Below are 21,245 nucleotides of genomic sequence, written 5' to 3' on the forward strand. Positions count from 1 at the left end.
ACTGAGTTTCCCTTGTCCTCCAGGTCAGTCATTCTTCAAAAATGGTCACAAATATTTGTCACATATTGATTGATCACTCAGTATTTTCTTCAATACCTTATAAATGTAGTCTTCAGACTCAGTGAAATCCCAGCCATTGAGCTCAATTAACACTGATCATTAAAAATAGTGATCTTTTCACTGTGTCCTGCAAATGGAAAACGTCCTTATAAACAGAAAGGAAAACATTTGTTATTTATAGCAATCAGTAAAAGCTATGCCCGGGAAATAATAATGACAATGATCATAATAACCCTTGCATTTGATATAGCGCTTTTTCACTTCTTCTAGACTTCTCAAAGCGCTTCACAGAATATGCTGTAAAGTGAATTGACTGTATATCTGTGGGAGTAACGTGACAGCCAATTGCGCACAGCAGTGTCCCACAAACAGTTGTGGATTGAAAATGACCAATTTATTATCGTTTTATTTTGGAGGGATTATTATTAGGCGTGTGGAGTAAGGAAACTTGCCCAAGGTTTCGCCCTCTGCCTGGAATTGAATCCAGGTGTCTCACTTGCAAGACGAGTGCTCTAACCATTGAGCTATAGGTTGGAGAGGTGTATTAGACAATTTTAACCTTCGGCCATTGTTAGAATCCTTACTTCTCCCACATTACAAGTGAATAAATATTTCCAGGAATTTGAGATGTAATTTGTGGGAAAATACTTGCATTTGATACAGTGCTTTTCAAGTGTTCTAGACGTCTCAAAGCGCTTCACAGAATATACTGTGATCTAAAGTGAACAGTTTGCAGACTCAGGTTCCAATACAAAATATTGAAAACAGAATGATGATGTTACATTCAAGGAACAAAAATAATTGCATTATCATGGCACGTGTTTAAATAACGTAACAAAAGCTTTGCCAGATATACTTCAAAGGGACTGAAACCCCATCAGCAGGGACAAATATGTGTAAATGCCCAGCTGAATTTTCAAGTTGAAATGTACACATACTTTAGTGATAAAGTACGAGTTCAACATTTAATCTCGTTTGTACCATTGTGTCGTGGGACTGACGATATTATCGCTGAATGCTTGGCTCTAATCCATTTATTTTATTTTTGTGTGCTCAGTGGCTACTTTCTTGCAGCCTCCCACTCACCACCCTCTTTCTACCAGTTAATGACCGACATGACAAGCAAACAAACACCCAACCGCTCAACCAACAGGACAACATGCAACTTATCACTTAGGTTATTCAATAAAAAAACACAAGTAGCTCTGACAGATTAACCAATTCTTGACTTTACAACAACAATGCACACAGTAGATGTATCATTCTGAATGTGCCTTCCACAAAGCCTCTGTAATTCACTGGTTAATAATAAATAACTGATTTCAAGAAGAAAATTAGATTAACCATTAATGAGTTTTTTTGTCTGTAAATCTCGTTATTTATTGATGAGGCAGTGGACCCTTTTTTTTTGGAAGACCACATCTGCTGCACCTCCAACCCAACACATTTATAACCAGCTCAGGCTTCTTTCTCAGTGAGTAGAGTCACAAGTGAAACTGAGGACTGCATGAAGGTTCATCTTCTGAAACTTTGTTTGGTGGTGTCAGAAGGTTCAAAACGTGCTTATCAACGCTTGGTGGGTCGTAGACCTTTCTCCAAACAAGAAGAATCGAAGCGCTGATTGAACGTGTGATCAGTGACTGGGCTGCTTTGTAGAGTTTAAAGTATGACGAGCACTGTGTTGCGCACTGGCATCCTGGCACGGCTGACCCTGGCCGTGCGTCCCAGCTATGGTCCTTTGGTGCTGGTCGATCGCAGTTCTGCTTCTCTAGTGCACTTGGCCTCCTGGTGCAAGTTCTTCAGCCGCAGTATGTCAGTACAAACAGGGTTCACAGTGCCCCCCCCAAAGTCCCTCCAGCAGCCACTCTCTGTCCCCAAAAGACTGCTGCTGGGGCCAGGTCCCTCCAACATTTCCTCCAGAGTCCAGGAGGCAGGCGGAAGACAAATAATTGGACATATGCACCCGGAGATGTTTCAGGTGAGCAATGTGTACCTTTGAATGTTCATTTCTACTTTTCTGTCGTTTTTTTCTTTCCAAAGAGATGATTTCTTAATATTTTTCAGATCCTAAAGGATATAGATAAGCTGGGTTTCATTTATGTGTTTGTAACAGTTCAGAAATCTGCAAGAAGGCATCATAATCTCTCACTGCTCATAAAGGGGGAGGTGAATAGACAGTTTTGATGTAACCACAGGGTGACCGTTAAAGATAAAGTTACCTTTTAATTTGCATTGTTCTGTAAAGTCCTAATGGATCCTTCGAACCTAAAGCTTAACTTAGTTAAGAGGGTTATTGTTATCCAGTAAATGAAGACCATTTATCAGGTACTTCATTGATAACCATTCCCCTTTTATTGGCTCCCTCCTTTTGCATGGGTATGCTGATTGTTGCCTCCATATGCCTCCATATTGCCTTCACTAATGGGCAAATACTGTATGTTTGTGTGTTCAATTCAACACAGTATTAAACATCTAGCTCACAATTTATTTCTCCTATAATCTGACTAATGGCCCTCCAATAAGAGAGTATATTTAATTAAATCTGCCAGTCTTACATTTTTCCAATGTTTGTTTAATATCTGCTCAACATTCAGGGTCAGTTACACTGTGTTTCATCACCTAGTCATCTTAATATTGATTCTACCTCAATGATAACAACTTGTCCTTAAAAACACACATTGAGTTGCCCTGGGGTCAGGTGTTAGGCTCCTCGAAGAGTTCACGCCATTAACAAGAAGGCCTGATTCAAATGCATTATTTCCCTAGTATTGCAAATGAGAAAATATTAGGAATTGTATTACATCTCAACAGCGGTAAAAGGTAATTTAATGAACTGCAAATGTGCATAACTATGTAAAAGCAAAGCCGAATAAGATCATTAACTCAACCAATGTCAGGTTCAGAAAGAAAGTAGGTTTACTCGGGTACTGTAATGTTTCCAGCGAATGTAAAAACCCTTTTTTTCTCATTTTTTTTGTTTAGATTATGGATCAGATAAAGGCTGGAATACAATATGCCTTTCAGACCACAAACAACTTAACGCTGGCAATCAGTGGCTCTGGGCATGCAGCCATGGAAGCTGCTCTAGTAAATGTACTGGAACCAGGAGAGGCGGTGCTAATCGCAATGAATGGTGTCTGGGGCGAGAGAGCTGCAGACATTGGTGAACGAATCGGTACGAATAGCGACTCACTTTCTGGATAGCTTTGATTAATCTCTCTTTTCCTTTCACCTCAATAATTAAGAAAACCCCATAATTTTCTCACCATGACTCCTGTGCACATGCCATCCTTGCACAAAGAGGGATGAAGTCCTATTTTCAGGTTTAACCACCATTATTCTGGAACTTCCCACAAGGAGGTACACAATAGTGGAACAACCATGATTCTCTCTCTGCCTTAACAGTAACCTCTGTTCAGCATGTGGATTTTGTCTGTCTCAGCAAATCACATTTTACACTTTGAATATATTTTAAAACATTGGAAAAGTTCACCTGGCTGCAAGTATATAACCTACAGAACACCTACATATTAGCTGTATGTGTTGTAATAAATAGATCTTTGGTGAATGATAATAATACTAATCCTTGCATTTGATACAGTGCTTGATCACATCTTCGAGACATCTCAAAGCACTTTCCACAATATACTGTAAAGTGAATTGTGTGTATATTTTGGTGAGCTGCCAAGAGGGTTTAAAAGTGACTGTTCTCTTTTTGTGTTTATATTTTAGGTGCAAAAGTCCAAAAACTTGTAAAAACCCCAGGAGAAAGTTTTTCCCTGCAAGACATTGAGAAGGTTTGTCTGCGTGTGTGACTGTCTCTGAGCGAGTATAAGATGCAATTGTAGCAATGTTCCGAGTACAAAAGTTCCTGTGGGTTGTTTAGCTCCAGAAAACTTGTGTCTTGGAACTGCATTCTGTAGGAATAAGGCATGATAAGGCGTTGACTTAGAGGAGAAGGAAGAAAAAACATTGCTAATATCTTGAGACACATGCTGCGAATGAGATAATTTTACTAACTTGTTTAAATGATGCAGAGTAGGATTGGAAAGAGCCATCATAGTTGTGTGGATTAACGGGTTCCTTCTCTGTAGATTTTCCAGCAGCTGATCAAGAGTGGCCTGTGTCAAGTAAAATAATTTTGTCAGTGAAATTTGGTTGTCAGTGTGAACACTGGTCAGATCTGCCTTAATCCATTCCCAATCAATTTTAAACTGGTCAGCCAAATAATAGAAGAGATTTTTTTGTTTGTTTCTCACCCCATCCATTTGTTTGATTTTCTAGGCACTAGTACAACACAAGCCTGTCCTGTTCTTCATCACGCATGGGGAGTCTTCAACAGGTGTGGTCCAGAATTTGGATGGAATCGGATCTCTGTGCAAAAGGTGAGTGTATTCCAATTACAAAGTTCACTGAAGGCTCGATGTAATCATTCTAAGCCCTTAACCTGAAAGTTCTGAACAAATCCCTTTAAAAACAGAGTGAACCAGCAGAGGGACACTGAGAAAGGAGACTTGATAGCAAGCATTAGCACAGTGCCCTTTCAGCACGAGGACCAGTTTGAATGCAGTCCTAATTGCTGGGACACAAGTCTCTTCTTTTTGCAGCTGCAAGTCCTTATGAATTGACTAGAATTGTAATTGTTCTTATTCGTTTCCTGGAGTGAACATATCTGCAGCACCAAACTGCTGCTGGTTGATCACAACTGAAAATAAGGTAACAACCTCACCAGGAGGCCAAAGGAATGGCTGGTGTAGAAAACCTAAGTATAACATTGGTATAATTATAAACCCTTGGTGTTGGGGTGCTGCCTTGGAGTCTTTATACTGGAACAAACTTATATTGAACATGATTTGGAACTGTTTGATGAAGCAGTACAGCATAAACATCATTCTTCACTGGGTCATGCTGCACCTGATTTGGGACTGCTTAACAAGGCTTGGTCATTTGGAGACATTTACCAGAACCTGTATTTCTGCTGTAATGTTTGCCTGCTCATTGATGATTTAGGAATCTGGACAGAGTTCTCCTCTGGCTTCAGATCATATTCAGTGCTTTTCATGATTTTATAATTTCATAACCTTGTACTAATTAAGTCACAAGAATTCTTAAAACCACACTTTTAAAAACTCACCTATAATGCTCTTCAATTTCCCTTCCAGTCATAACTGTTTACTGCTGGTTGACTCTGTTGCCTCGCTGGGTGGGGCACCTCTCTTCATGGATAATCAAGGTATGTACTCCATCTGACACCAAAGTTAAGAATACGCCAGTAAGTTTATTTAGCTCTTTCAGTTACCGGAGTCCTGCTTCAGAAGCTGATCTATAATCATCCTCTCATTTGATATAATAGTCTATCATCAAGATATTCAAAGTGCTTCACAGGATTTTACAGGAAATTTAGTAACTGTAGGTGAATACAGTGTATGCACATCAAGAGCAAGATCACAGAGAGAAAGTGATCATGAAGAGTTTGAAAAGAAAATAGCAAACATACATGTATAAACACATGGCCAATTGTTTTTACAAGTGAAAGATTGTGGAAGAGAAAACACTCTTTTTCTCCTCTTAATAACTTTCTAAAGGCTGCAACAGTAATGATGAGGGAAGAAAGACAATGCAACAATTTTCCAAACACAGATAGGGTAATGCTTCTGGTTGAGCTTAACTTATGTTGTGAGACCGATAATATTGTGATGCTCATTGTTAGAGGACTTGCTCTGAAGTGTTAAGAACTAGCTGGGTGGAATGAGAAGGGAAGCAGATTCGATAACAACTTTCAAGAGAGAAGTGCATAGATATTTGGGCAGGACAAATTTGCTTGGTGATGGGGAGAGAGCGGGGGAATAGGATTCATTTGAATAACTCATTTGGATAACTCAAGTGCCAGCACGGGCACGCTGGGCCAAATGGCCTCCTGTGCTGTATAATTTTGGGATTCTATGATCCTGGGACTCTTTTGGTGTCTTAGCCAACAATCCTCAGTGGTTAGAGCACTTGCCTCACAAGCAAGAGACCTGGGTTGATTCCTTGGGCATTGGGCAAGTTTCCTTACTCCACACATCTCAGTTTAACTAGCAGTAAGAAGGAACCCAGCTTTTAGTCGATTGGTGGAACTCTTTTCTGGGGTTAATAAATCCTTAAAAAAATAATAATAGTAATAAATTGGTCACTCAATCCATGACTGTCTGTGGGACACTGCTGTGCATAATTGGCTGCCACATTTCGCCCACAAAATATACAGTCAATTCACTTCACAGTATATTCTGTGAAGCGCTTTGAGACACCTTGAAGGCGTGATAAAGTGCTGTATCAAATGCAAGGATTATTGTTATTATTATCTGCTGAGGTCTCCCTCTGCTGGGCAAGATTGATGTGACTATTCTTCTCCATTCAGAGATCGACATCCTTTATTCAGGATCACAAAAGGTTCTCAACTGTCCTCCTGGAACTGCACCCATCTCCTTCAATGAAAGAGCCTGGCAAGTCATTTTTCTTTTCCTTTGTTCGTCAAGTGATACTAAAGGTTTTCCATAATCAGTGTCCTCCCTGCCACAGCAACCCTCATGGATTACCTAGAGCAGGCTTGTTTTCAAGTAGTTGTTGGTAATGTTCAAAGAATACTCAGTTCTACCATAGGTGCAAAAACTTTCAAAACTGACCCCAAATAGTTCACAAAATAAAGTCAACCTGTGCATTGGGAATACTTTTCAGGATAATATCAGGCTCATGGGATAAGGGAATGTGGTATAATGAGGATTATCCAGGATCAGTTATATTAATGTTGTTCTTTACCTACTGATATTTGATGAATTGATGGGGTTATCATCACGGTTTAATAATCTCCCACAAAACATCAACATTCCTGCGTAATGATCTGACCCAGGGAGCTCACTGAACAAAGTCAGTGGCTTTCTTTTTTTAAATTCATAAAATTATAACAGAAAAATGTTGAGCTTGACTAAAGAATTTTGTGCCAAGTTTATCTTTTTCGATTACAGTTCAGTTTCCACAAGCTAATTCTGAAATATGCTTTGCATTTGTTTTGCAGCCAAAAGATATTTAACCGGAAGACAAAGCCCACGTCCCTGTACCTTGACATGGGCTGGCTTTCCAACCTGTGGGGCTATGATGAAAGCCCAAGAAAGTAAGAAACAGAACCATTTCTTCACTACAGTAAATTCCTTTGAGAAAAAGGCTGATTGAACCCACATGTTTGACATTTGTCAGATCCAGTCAGAAGAAGAATGGGAGAGTAATGGGTGATGAATTTAAGTGCTCCAAGGTGCTACCCTGCATGAAGGGCGTTATATAAATGCAAGTTGTTGTTGTTCCTGGAAGAGTGGCTAACCTTATAGGTGACCTGAAGAGAGAGGCAATAGAGCTTGATTCAGCTCCTGATTTGGGCGGTAATAAAAAGACGACTAGCTCCAAAGATGAGAGTGTTTGACCTACAGTGAAATCGTTTTTATAATGCTTGCATGGCTGATAAAAAAAAATGAGGAAATGGTTCCAACTTATCTGCAACAGGAGGCAATACAAGTAAACTTCCTCTACAGAGCTCCTGTTTCTAGTTAGGTTGTGAGTTTAGTGAGCCAATTGGGATGAAAACTTAATGATCCCCAAATTAATCTATTACTCTTGATTAATTTTACAGGTACCACCACACAAGCCCGATCACGTGCCTTTTTGCACTGAGAGAAGCGCTTGCAATTCTTGCTGAACAAGTGAGTATTATCAATTAATTTTGACTCTGTGTCGTGACAGATATCAACATATTTTTCCACTTTTGCACCCGTTGTCCACATGAAGCACTTCCAAGTCAAATATAGCCTAAGTTGAGTGCAGAGTCTTTTGCACTGTTCCATTGAGCTGTCCAACGCTACATACAGTGATATCTATTTACAGAGTTCCCTCTACTAACGTGCTTCAAGCTTAGCCTTATACAACCTTATTGTACATCCCAAACCAGCTCCTATTCTTAGTGCAGTCTGAGCTGAAAGTGCTAATTTAGTGCTGTATTATGAAGATTGTTCGGAGACTGCCCCACATTCATTTTCTGTAGAGCTATTTGAGCTGAGTGAAGAACTTGCCTCTATTAAACTGGCTCGATTGGAAGGCGAGAGGTAAGAGCAGCATACTGACCCACTCCACTGTCCCGTTACAGTGGGTATGACATAATGGGGACCTGCTGCAGTTTGGCACTAACATCAGGTGCTGACACCTGGTTCTCACGCACATGTAGGATTGCTTAGAGCAGTCTGTGTGTGTGTGTGTGTGTGTGTGGGAACTTTTTATCCATAATTTTCAAAAATGGAAACCATTCGCGACCCAACCCTATGCAATATCAATCACAGAGCATTGCTGCAATATACGCTGATAAAATATCAAAGGTTATTACATAGGGAGGGTTAAAAACACACTTGTATGGGCTTTAGAAAAAAGAGAAAAAACATTGATGAGATATTTCCGTTATTATTTGCCGTTGTCTGATAAAATGAGTAACATAATTTTGCTGTCTCCTCGCAGGGGCTTGAGAATTATTGGAAGCTTCACCAGGAGAATGCTGAGTACTTGCATAAAGGGCTGGAGGATTTGGGATTAAAACTCTTTGTAAAGGACAAGGTAAGAAATATAATATATATGTATATATCGAAAATTAAGAGTGGAGAAAGAACTAGAGGTCTATTGAATTCACTCCCATGATAATTAAACCCCATTCCAACTCCCACCAATTCTAACTAACTTCTCTCTTGTTCCTGGCTGCCCAAACCTCAGGAATGAACAGTATTGCACTGAGAGAGCAGCTAGTATGGTGCCAGTCCACAGTATGACTTCAACAACAACAAAATTACATTTGTATTATGCCTTTCACGTCGGGAGGACGTCCCAAGGCGCTGGACAGAGTTACGGATCCAAGCTGAGGGTCGTGGTGGGGGAGGGGGGGAAGCAGGGAGATTGAAAGCACAGTCAAAGAGGAGGGTCTTGAGGTGGGTCTTGAAGGTGGCGAGGAAGGGGACAAGATGGAGGGACTGTGGGATGGAGTTCCAGAGTGTGGATGCAGAGTAGCGGAAGGCCCGCCCGCCGATAGTGGGGCGAGCGAGGAGGGAGGAGTTGGGCAAGGATTGGGATGATAGGGTCGCAGAGCCCGGTGCGGGAGAGGACACGGGCTGCAGAGTTCTGGATGATCTGCAGCAGTGGAAGGAGGAGTTGGGGTGGCCGACAAGCAGTGAGTTTGCAGTCGAGCCTCGATGTAATGAAGGAGTGTATGAAGGTTTCGGCAGCCTGTGGTATGAGACAGTGTCGGAGTCGAGCGAGGTTGCCGTAGGCGTGATCGAAATGGAAGTTCATCAGGCTTCACACCAAGCTGGTGACAGGATATTAAACTGAGTGTTTCTACTGCTGCTCTGAGTGTTTCAGCATGTGAAAACTCTGAAAAGGGAATTCTATTCATTGGTACAAAGTGCTGTGTGTCAGCAAAAAACAAGTATACATGCACTGTAAAATGTGTACTGGTTCCAAGTTTTATTGAGATTCTGACTGCAACTTTTTTTAAGATAGCGAAAAAAATATTATAAGGAAATTGCAATCAAGAGTAAACAATTTAATACTGTATCTATGTTGTGATTAAACTCTCGTTACTTATTTTGAATCTCAACATTTCTACATACTGTATTACAAGATTATTGTATTGTAATGCAAGGATTATTATAATGGAAGACAAAGTTTAGCTGAATTTGTTTGTCCTTTTAATTTTCAGAGCATGAGACTCCCTACAGTTACAACTATTGCTGTGCCAGAAGGATATGAGTGGAAAGACATCACTAACTTTATTATGAAGAATTACCAGATTGAGATTACTGGTGGATTGGGCCCTACAATTGGCATGGTATGTGAGAAGGTTTGGTTTGCTCCCTTTGGAATATACACAAACTAAACTATGCATGGTTTAAGGTATCAGTTCTGTTGAAAGCATGGCAAATGCCAATATCTATGTCAGTGATCTGATCTGTACTTCTAGTATAATTGTGCTTCTATGTAAAGGAAACGATTGTCTCGGTTTCCTGAAGGGGCTTTACATTGGTCACATCTGTTTCAAGGCCTACAAATGTACTTGCTCCTTGTTTTCTAGGTTTTGCGGATTGGATTAATGGGAATCAACTGTACTAAAGCCAATGCGGACCTGGTGATCCGAGCTTTGAAGGATGCCCTTGAGCACTGCAAAAAAAGCAAACACTGAAGCAATGACACCGGACACTGATAGCATCGATACTGTCCAAATAACTGAACATTACAATCAGATTACATGTTTTACTCTGATAGCAGAAACCAGCTTCCAAGTGCGGCAAACCCCCAGCAATGACCATAGTGCCTAAAGGACCAGTCGTCCAGTTTAGATAACTGTTAGAATGCCTAGCATCACATAGGCCAGTCTTTTGGACAGATATTACATCAGATCTTTTTTCTATTAATTGCAACAAATTTTACTTTCGGGAAGGAAGGTGGTGGATGGTTAATCTGTTCCTATTGAATTGATCTTATACTAACTGTTGATCATGATACCTTTTTTCTTAAATTAAAAAAAAATGAACCATTTTAGGTTTGGAGATTAGTTATTTTGCCTTATGTTCTGCTAGATTAGTGTTGTTACCTTCAACATAGTTTAGATGCCAGTTTTTTGGGGGGGAGGATGGTAAAAGTCTGGACCTAGGCCTTACACAATAAGATAAAATGTTTTCCACAATAAATTGAGGTGTATCAACGAGGCCCTAACGCTCCTGATAATCAGTCGCTCATCTGACAATGGGGGGGAAGAGAGACATCAGGGCTCCCAAAGAATGTCTAGTGTAACTTTTAGATACTGTGATTTGTGGAACGTGGCAGCTCTCAAGATATTAATTACAATTATGTATAGTATGAATAATCTAATGTATTAAGAATCTAGTGCTGGATATTTACTGAATAAACAGTTAAGTCAAATTATTTTGTTTTCATTTAATTTTTTCAAAATCCACTTTCACTTACCCGATTCCCTCTTCCTCAGACTTTCTGTCCATTTGAGAGGCATCAAAAATAATTACCTTTGATTGGTTGCAATAGTTTTCAGACAGCTGTGGCTTACACACACCAAAGATCGACACCACAGTCACAACCAGCCCATGATGTAGTTTTTCTGTATCAAATGCAGGAGCATTAGATAACTCTATGAACAGTTTATTTTCTGTTAGGCTTTATGTAAAAGGTGCTATATAAATGAAAAATGAAAGTTGTTTTTGCTGTGCTGAAATGGGTCAGTGAATATATAATCCAAAAACAAATCAACATTGAATGCTAAATTTACTTTGCTGGTCTTATTTGGTCCATTTATTTGAATGGCAACAGGGTTGAGTGCATCCGGGCAGAGTCATTCAAAAAGAATATATGTACGAGTGAACATGGGCATTTAAGAGACACATTTTACAGCTAGCAAACAAAATAGCTATTTCTAAGAGAGTTCCATGAATGTTCTTCCCTTTATATTAGGAGGTATAGAGTTAAACAAAAACAACCTGAATAAAAGGCAATAAGGAACTTTTAAAAAAACTTAATTCAGTAGGATTGCTTAAATCCTGGAGGGCAGATGATTGTGTGGCATCTATTGTGTGCAAGAGTAAAAACCCAATATATCCACAAGCAAGTTGGTTTAAATGTAGAACAGTAGAAACCTGAGAATTACTGTCTGGTGTCAAATCAAAGGGATCAATTGCTGATAAATAAGAGAAACCCAGATGGGAGATACAAGGTGGCAGATTAAATTAAATGTGTGGATAGAATAATGGAATCCAGCAAAGTCTCCATATGTATCCAACAGTTAGTCATTGACTAATCAGATTGCATCTGGGAAGTCACTGCTTCTTGCGAGGCTGAAGGGAGTGTTTCTGTTTACAGTAGGTAACATTTCACTGCATTTCACTGGGAACCGAGGGTTGATTATTAAGACTGGTGGAGGCGGTCAGCGACTCGCCCTAGCGGGCTGCAAGTCACTATTTTAGGTTTAAATCAAGCTCGGAAAAAAGACTGGAGTGATTCCCCCCAAAACAACAAGGAAACACCTGCAAGTAACATGAAAGTTTTTTTTTGCAAATAATTGCAGTCCGCTTTGTTTCGGGCCCTTGCTGGAGACCTATAATCGCCTCTCCTGAAAGGGTGGGCAGCCGACCTACTTCCAGACCTTTTTCCAAGATACTGACGAGCTGGGCATGGTGAAATGTTATTCCAGTCTCTTTCCTATTTTCAGGGGAAAATACCGACCAACTGCAACCTAACAGTCTAACAGAGTTGATGTAGCTCATCCCATGGGAATTCACCACTCAGTGACCCCCTAATGCCAGCACATTAATCTGTGAAGGCTGAATGGCCTCCTTTTGTGCTGTAAATTTCTATGGTTCTATGTATTGTGTCACTGGGCTGCCTGCAAAACTCCTTTTAAATGTTGTCAGCGAGTCCTTTTTCTTCCTTTGTGCATCTATGAATTTCTCTTGGCAGTGATCAATCTCACCGCAAAACATTTTGGAGACTGTCCTACTGCCCAGCCTGAGCAGTGAACCCCTCCAGTTCATTAACCGCTTGCTTCAGGTCTTCAACAACGATGTCTACATCTGCTTTTGATGTTGTACGTCCGACACTTATCCGAAGTGCGTTGATTGCTACCGCATGAGGAATGCCGCAGGTCAGTAAGATACGTGAAGGCCTGGAAAACAAGACTTAAAAAAGTATTGACCTCGAAAAAGCTATTTTGCCCATCAAAAACTTCCCCTTCACCCAACCTGCCCTAAATACAATTGTTTCATCATTTGAAGTGAAGTTCTACAAAACTACTTTCCCACAAATACAAACACAAAACATTACGTATTGAATTGCATTCACAGCTTCATTATTAGACGTTGAATAGTTGGTTTCTGTTGATTATATTTCTATGGTCTTCATATCATATTGCATTCTATTGAGCATTTCTTGGGGAAAGGAAGAAGTATAACAAATAAACCTTGCATTTGATATGAAAGGACCAACGTGGTTCATAATATATTGATTTACAGAGACTGTGATTAATTCTATGCACTTGATTTAGCCCCTAAAACTGTCAGTCAAAGCTCATAAAAGTGCGTGCGCCAATAGTTCGTAGTGGGAGCCTTCAGATTTCTTGTTCGGTGACTTGCTCAGACCGGAAATCAAACTCTGCAGAAAATAAAATAGGATGTACAACATACACCGGTAGTTTACCAAAAAACAAAGCAAGTGAGTCTACTTTGAGAACTCCATAGATCCTCTGGTCCACCTTTCAAAAGTTGTGTGAAGCTCACCCTCCACTAATAGATCTCAGATAAACCACTTGGTTGGTCAGGTAACAATTTGAAACCATTATGTGACAGTTGTTTTGTATTCTCACAGATAATACTGACCAGGAAAGTCTTACCTGTCACCTTGATCAGAATGGCATGCAGCTCCCACACTTGCCAGAAGTCTTTGACAGTTCAGTAACACCTTTTGGCCTACAGGACAACAAAATAGTTAGTTTGGCTGCATTGCAAGTCTTATTGATTTTGTGGAACCTCTTGGAAGTCTCTCGGTGAACAGCATGAAAATGTTAAGATTACTGCTCCATTCTCCTGCCCACAGCCCCAACATACACCCCTCCCACTAGCAAAGGCCACACTAGTTGGAAATGTGAAGCTTGAGCAGCAGCTTCTTACCTCTCTGAAGGTTAAGGAACTATACAAAAGTTAAAATTGCACATTATATCTTAATGGTACCTTTCAGATTTGGTCCCAGGATGGATACGTTGCAAGTGTTTGGTAGCCTGTCTGAGCCTTTGAAGTGACTGTTGAAATTAAGTTTCTCTTTTCCAAATGTAGCCTAGAAGAATGACAGGAAGAAAAAGCAATAAAACCTCTTCCAAATGCAGACTTTAAGCATCATGTAATATACAATATCCTTAATGAACCATTCACTCCTTAATATACTGTATAACTGCGATGGACCAAGACTGTTCCCATCAGAAACCAAAGAAGCAAACATCATTGGCATAAATTTACAATGCACCTTCGCACAAGCAAATAATCTCCATTAGAAACCTTCAATATTGTGATGCTTTTACTTACAATATTAACCCTATATAAAACCAAGTCTGATCCAGACATGATAATGCTCACCCAAGATGAGAAAAATAAATTATATTACTTCTAAACATTGTCACATACCAGAAGTTTCTCTTCTAGATAATCCTTCACTTCCCGCATATGACTTGAATATTCCTCAAGTTTCCTGACAACCAGCTCAGCAGCCTAGGAGGTGAGAGCAGTAAAATTATTGGTCCCAGTCATTTTGCTTTGATTGTGGAGTCCTGTAGCTTTGTGGTTAGAGCACTTGCCTTGCAAGTGAGAGGACCTGGGTTTGATTCCCTGATAGGGCGAAACGTTGGGCCAGTTTCCTTACTCCACATGCCTCTGTTTACCTAGCAGTAAGTAGGAACCCGGTTGTTAGTCGATTGGCGAATCACTTTTCTGGGGCTAATAATCCCTAATAAATTATTAATATAATTTCTTCTCTCTGAAAGGTTTCCTTCTTGATTGTTATAATATGAACAGTTCTCTCCATGCATCTGCAAAAGCACATTTGGGGTTATAAATAATTGTAATTTTAACAATAGAATTTGATTACACATCTTTAATGTGTAAGTTAAAATGACATCTAAATTGTTTAAACCACAGAGGCAATTTATTGAAACTTATCAAACAAAAGAGAATGGTGCTTAGCTCCACATTAATGAATGCACCGCATGGAGCAGAAAGAGCTGACTTGCATCTGTAAACTTTCTGTAACTATGGTTGCCAGAACTATACATGTGATCTCAATAGTATCCTACAGACTGATGTCTGGCAGCAGATGAGCGTCTTTAATTTCAGTGGTAGGTGGCAGATACAGTAAGTATTGTTTACCTTCCCAAGTCCTGCAATCATTGGCGTGTTCTCTGTACTGGGAATTAAAGAGACACAAATAATGAGGCTAAATATATCTACGAAAAGGAAATTGCAATTTCTACGCCACTATATTTACCAATATCCTTTAATAAGTAATTTCAAAGTCGTTATAAAATTGTTCTGTGGTCTCTTCAATACCTTTATTAAGGTGAACTTAGACTGCAATGTGTAGACATTAGCATTCAGGATCAGAACTTACCCTGGACGGAAATTTCTTTCCTGGCCTCCTCCAAAGAACATAGGGTGCAAGGGTGAGCTAGTGCCTGGTCGTTTTACGTACAGCGCTCCAATCCGTGGGCCATAGAACTGTGAGGAGGGCAAAAAAAAATACTCTTATGAAATTAACAGGAAGATTTTGGTAGTGTGATGCCAGCTTCAGTTCTTCATATTAAATTTCTAATAAATTTTAGATTATTATGTACCATGTATATTAAGAGTGGGAGATCATTATTAGAACACTGTTACAGACGGCTTGTGTATTTCCTTCTGGTGATTCAGGTGAACCCACCCTATGGTGTGGTACAGAGGCATCCGGGGTGAATGTATTACAATTGCTTCACTGTACCCCGAGAGGAAGGGAAAATATCTTCCAGGTTTTCTGCTAATGTTTGTAATTGAGGGATCACCCCCTGTGAGAAAGCAAGCAGTGCATCAGACAAGAACAGAGCACGGCTCAGATGTGATATCTTCCTTCCCAGAATGAATAACCTGGCAAATGTTAACACATAGACTCATGCATAAAGTTCACACCCAATGAACCATATTGGAAAAAACTTCCCCTTTAACAAGTTACTAAATTGTAAGGATAGTCATCCCTTTTGCATTCAGAGGCCAGGTGGATTTGACCAGTTTGCAAGCTCATATGCAATGAATGCAGAGCACAAGGGTCCAAAGTGTGCTAATTTTGTCCAAATTCCAAATTGTCCAAATTCTGCCTTGCCCATTCCACCATTGGGGGTGCGGCCCTTCAGCCTCTCTGCCTCCACCATCTGGAACTCCATCCCACAGTCCCTTCGTCTCACCCCCTCCCTTGCCTCCTTCAAGATCCATCACAAGACCCTCCTCTTTGACCATGGCTTTGGTCACCCTCTTACCCCTACCCTCCTCACTCTCCACCCCTCCTGACCCCAACCACCAGCTCGGGTGCGGCTCCCTGACTGTCTAGCGCCTTGGGACGTCCTCCTGAAGTGAAAGGTGCTATACAAATGTAACTTCTTGTTGTTGATACACCAGGGAACTGGACTCAAATAACCCCGTTACCTTGTGCCCTACAATGGTGAGGTAATCCACGCCAAGGTCGTGTACATCAACCCGCACCTTCCCAATGGCCTGGGCTGCGTCCGTGTGCAGCAGGATTCTGGGCAGTTCGGAGTCTCTGTTCTGATTTAGGGTCTTCACCTGCTGACTAATCTCAGCAACCGGCTGCAATTCAAACATATCAGATGCTAATTGGCATTTCATGTGCAATTTCTGTATAAATTGTGATCAGTAAACTGGGGATCAGTCAATTCACTTTACAGTATATTCTGTGAAGCGCTTTGAGATGTCTCGAAGGCGTGAAAAGGCGCTATATCAAATGCAAGGATTATTATTATTATCTGCCCTTTGAGGTGAGAATTTCCTTGTAGCCTTTTTCTACCTCATAGGATAGCATTTCACACGTTCCATCCAGTGACTCAACAGAACACCTTTGCTGAAGGGGGGAAATTAGGTATGAGCACGAGTACTGCATTGGAAGTTAAATTCAGTCTGGCGTGAATTCCTTCCAGTTTTCTACCAACTTTGCAGGTTACCTGGTTCCCAAAAAGAGAGCAAGATAAGAAAATGAGTACAACTGTCACTCTTACCATCAAGATTCCAGTCTCATTGTTAGCGAGCATAACAGATATAAGGCAAGTGGTGGGCCTAACAGCGGCAATAACATCATCCACCTCAATGCAACCAGTTACTTTTGAAACTGGCAAAAATGTAGCTTCTGAAAAGGAACAGCGAAAATATAATCAACATTCTTTCTCTTAAAGAAATACATCAGAGTCACCCTCTACAGTGACCTTGTGCTGGTGATCTTAGTGTGTCAGTTTGACTTAAATGGCAGCAGTCTAACCTCTAGGTCAGAAGGATGCAAAATCAAGTCCCGCACCAAATCTCTTAATCCACACTGCTAGAAGTGTCATCCTTTGGGTCAGATGTTCAAACAATGTGCTGATGGTTCAGACGGGTCTATTTTGAAGAAGAGCAAGGAATTCTCCCAGTTCCCAACTGCCAAGATTTATCAGATACAAATTAGTCATTGATATTATTATTTGTGGATAGACTCAGACATCTCAGCACTGAGCAGAGAATTCACAGCTCCTGAGAGTGTTGTGTCACAGTAATTAATGAAAGACACCATTGTCAATAAATATCAGGAAAACCACTGTTACTAAAGACTAATGGATGCTTGCAGTAATCTACCAATCAACACCATGGAGGGAAAACATAATGGGGCAATTCAAACTCAAGTTAGATCCTCTGATGAGAGAGTTTCTTTGTGGAGGGAACAAGTACAGGGCATTATTCATCCCAAGTTCTTGTAACTCATCAGAATTTTCTTAAAATATAACTTCAAAGAGTAAACTGTGTCTAGCAATTTCCCCTCTCCCCCCCCCCCGCAGACCGAAACTAAATAGCAAATGGCATGAAGCAAAACTTTTCTTAGCATAATATCACATTTAGAACACAAGTCTAAAGGCAAAGATCAGTTCTCACGTGCTTTTCCCTCCTTGACCAGATTGTCCGCAGTCAGGCTCACCGAGTCGTGCTCCACATTTGACGTAATGATGTGAGGGAAGACTCGAGAATTCCCATCGTGCCCTCCTGCAGCACTGTTCATCCCTGCCTTGTGGTGGCTGTCCCAGAAGTGCTTGATCGCAGTGTAAAAGACTATATTGTTTGCCTGGAAACATGCAAAACTGTGAGCTTTAGTGAAGACTTCTTGCATTCAGTGCAGGAAATGTGAAGACCAGCAGTGTTTATAACTTTAGGAAGCTCAATCTCTAGTCATGGCATTCAGGGCTAAGCAACTATTTCTCACTTTATGGACTCAGCATCATCATCAAATCCTCTAGATCTGCATCAACTAGGATTATAATCAGAATTATAAAGAATGCCTTTAAGGCAGACTCAGAAGACTGTACTGATACTTACATTTCCTGGACTGGTTTCCTTGTGCTTCTCAGGGTAAGATTGATAATTATCGACAGAGCAGTTCTGTCCTAGGGTCTCACAAGCAATTCACTCAGTGCCTAGTTTAATGACTCAAAGACAATGAAACTAAACACTCAAACAAATCCCTCCAGACAGAAGTGCACTGCTCTGTAGCAATGCAGGATTTGCTAATTGTAATAACCACTATGTATGTTACATTAATAAGACCAAACTGAGGGATTCTGAAACATTCTCACCTCAGTTCCTCCAGAGGTAAATATGATATCTTCTGATCGACCTCCAACCAGCTGCGCAATATTATCTCGTGACCAGTTTATCAACTCTTTTGCTTTCTTCCCTGGGTTGGATGAGGCACACAAGAAAATCACTTTCAGGGTTCACTATTAGTCTATCTATAAAGTCAAATGAGACTTCTGATTCCTGAATTCACTAAATTTCTAAATTCCATTCAGTCAATTATTCAGTCGTTCAGTTTGCATCCTACTCACCGGGAGTATATGAGCTACTGGGGTTTCCCCATGCTTCATGCATGGCTTCTGTAACCGCCTGGATTACCTCGGGGTCCAGAGGCGTGGTGGCATTGTAATCCATGTAAATGCTGTTTGAAATACAAAAAAATTTAATGCGAAATAACATTTTGAATTTTGTGAGGAGGTGTGAAGACCAGCCGTGTTTCTAACAGCATTAAATTATTATTATATATATATATATATAGGCAGGCTACCCAACGTGGACATGTGTGTTCAGTTGGAACTTGAACGTACGACTGATTCCAACTGAGATCCTCCGTCCTACACTCACCGGTTACATAAGGACCCATCTCTTCTATCTCTTTCTGTCATGTTCTGATCACTGTGAGAAGCTGGGCACTGATCAGCTGCTATAGTGGTGGCATTCCTTTTTATTACTCAGTCTTCCAGATTACCGACAAAGCTGAAAAACTTTTAAAAGAGAAATAAAATTATCCATTTCTGAACACGGTGATGGAACAAACAATGGGAACAACAACATTTGACCGACGGACATAAGCGCTCTGGGGCATTACCCTGCGTGAGGTGCGCGATCTAAATGCAAATTGTTGTTGTTGACTGTGTCATACTGGATCAACTAAGCCTACTAACTGCCCCTGGCAATGGACCAGACCACCCTGGTCTAAACCAACACTGAAACTTGTTGTTGTTCTTCAAATGTCAAAATATTTTTAAACAAACGTAAACAACAAAAAGACATGATTATGATTAGTTTGAACATGAAATCCCGCTGACAAGATTACCGCAAAACCAAACAAAACATCTTTATGAGATGTTTCCCCCCTTTTCAATTCTCATTAATGCAGCTGCTGCTTCAAAACACATTGAACCAACTACACAGAGCACACACGCAAGATTAAACCTTTGACACGAACACACATACAGCATTCGTCATACACCCAATCTGTGCAAGTGATAAACTACTATTATCAAAGACGTGATGAGGCACTATATCAAATGCAAGGATTATTATTATTATTATTACTAAAGTTCTCTGGAAAACGCACAATATTGAATGCATCTCAACGCTGAAGTCGGCAGATCGTAGCGCGTTTGATTAATCGCGCTTTCCCTCAACCGAAACAGGGGCAAAAAAGTGCACGTGAAAAACCAACCACCACCACGTGGAGTTAAGCTGAAACACACTTGATCGGAGTGACACAGCCCCCGCAGCGCTCGGTCGCAGGGCGAAAGACAACAACAACAACAACCACAAAATGACATTTATGGAGCGCCTTTCACGTCGGGAGGACGTCCCAAAGCGCTGCGATAAGCTTTTGCCTGGAAACGTGCCCTCCCCCCCCCCACAAAAAAAAAACTGTGAGCTTTCGAGTGAAGACTTCTCTTGAACGTTGCCTTCAGCTCCCCTCTCGACTCTCTACCCCCCTCCTCGCTCCCTCCCTCCCTTCCCTCCCCCCACTCAGACCATCTCCCCCCCCACCCCAATGCCCGGGTCCCGACCCAACTGTCCGGCCCCTTGGGACGTCCTCCCGACGTGAAAGGCGCTCTATAAAGGCAATCTTGTTGTTGTTGTCGAGTTCAGGGCAGGTGATGACCAGTAGCAGTGAGAGGCCAATGACCTCTCTCCCCCTCCCTCCCTCCCTCCGTCCCTCCCTCCCTCTCCCTCAACCTTTCACTCCTTATTAGGGAAACCAGCTTTACTCCTGGTGTCATTGCTCTGTGTCCCTTCCTGTTGTGCTCAGGCTCTGCCATCTCCCCCCCACCCACCTCCCCCCCCTCCACCTCCCCCCCCTCCACCTCCCCCCCCTCCACCTTCCTCCTCCCCCCCTCCACCTCCCCCCCACCCCCCCCCTCCTCCTCCCCTCCACCCCCTCCCCCTCCTCCACCTCCCTCCTCCCCCCCTCCACCTCCCTCCCCCCCCCTCCTCCCCCCCACCCCCTCTCCCCCCCCTCAGACCAACTGGGGCCCCTTTGAACATGTCTCAGCCTCTGCCCCCCCCCCCCCCCCACTCTCTCTCAGTCACCATCAGACGCCCTCCTGTCCCCTCACCCTCAGCTCCCGGTTGGTAAAACGGATCAATCCTCAGCTCCTGTTATCCGCCCTCTCCCCCCCCTCTCCCCCCGGAGCTGCCGGCGCCGCCTCCCTCCCTGCACAGCGCCCCCTGCGGCGCCGGAGGGTCCACTGCAACACCACCACCACCACCACCACCAACAACAACAATAATAATAATAATCCTCGCATTTGATATAGCGCTTTTCACGTCGTGGAGGACATCCCAAAGCGCTTCACAGAACACACTGTAAAGTGAATTGACTGTATATTTGTGGGCGAACGCGGCAGCCAATTGCACACAGCAATGTCCCACAAACAGTCGTGGATTGAAAATGACCAATTTATTATTGTTTTTGGTTTTGGAGGGATTATTATTAGGCTCTGTGTGGAGTAAGGTAACTTGCCCAAGGTTTCGCTC

The 21,245-nt window shown here is 41.6% G+C and overlaps 2 protein-coding genes across 4 annotated transcripts; one reads left to right on the forward strand and one right to left on the reverse strand.

Moving 5' to 3' along the window:
• The first annotated feature begins 1,326 nt into the window (after positions 1-1,326).
• Positions 1,327-11,040, forward strand: LOC103188322 (alanine--glyoxylate and serine--pyruvate aminotransferase). Its single transcript, XM_007908308.2, has 11 exons — positions 1,327-2,038; positions 3,043-3,235; positions 3,793-3,857; positions 4,345-4,445; positions 5,223-5,293; positions 6,458-6,542; positions 7,112-7,207; positions 7,718-7,787; positions 8,590-8,685; positions 9,821-9,949; positions 10,193-11,040. Exons 1-11 carry the CDS (start codon positions 1,727-1,729, stop codon positions 10,298-10,300), a joined length of 1,326 nt encoding a protein of 441 aa, XP_007906499.2. The 5' UTR covers positions 1,327-1,726; the 3' UTR covers positions 10,301-11,040.
• On the reverse strand, positions 11,041-20,904 carry scly (selenocysteine lyase). Of its 3 annotated transcripts, none has more exons than XM_042338993.1 (13): positions 20,825-20,904; positions 19,086-19,225; positions 18,773-18,882; positions 18,521-18,621; positions 17,826-18,012; positions 16,925-17,052; positions 16,338-16,499; positions 15,277-15,383; positions 15,036-15,072; positions 14,298-14,381; positions 13,851-13,953; positions 13,514-13,589; positions 11,041-12,790 (listed from the first exon to the last, which is right to left on the reverse strand). In XM_042338993.1, exons 2-13 carry the CDS (start codon positions 19,124-19,126, stop codon positions 12,622-12,624), a joined length of 1,305 nt encoding a protein of 434 aa, XP_042194927.1. In that variant the 5' UTR covers positions 19,127-19,225; positions 20,825-20,904; the 3' UTR covers positions 11,041-12,621. The 3 variants fall into 3 exon arrangements, with proteins under 3 accessions (XP_042194927.1, XP_042194928.1, XP_007906340.1); XM_042338994.1 differs by having other exon boundaries at positions 20,799-20,904; XM_007908149.2 differs by lacking the exon at positions 20,825-20,904 and adding an exon at positions 19,930-20,215.
• Positions 20,905-21,245: the final 341 nt, after the last annotated feature.

This window comes from Callorhinchus milii, unplaced genomic scaffold, assembly GCF_018977255.1.
Source record: "Callorhinchus milii isolate IMCB2004 unplaced genomic scaffold, IMCB_Cmil_1.0 Scaffold11, whole genome shotgun sequence".
Classification (NCBI taxonomy): domain Eukaryota; kingdom Metazoa; phylum Chordata; class Chondrichthyes; order Chimaeriformes; family Callorhinchidae; genus Callorhinchus; species Callorhinchus milii.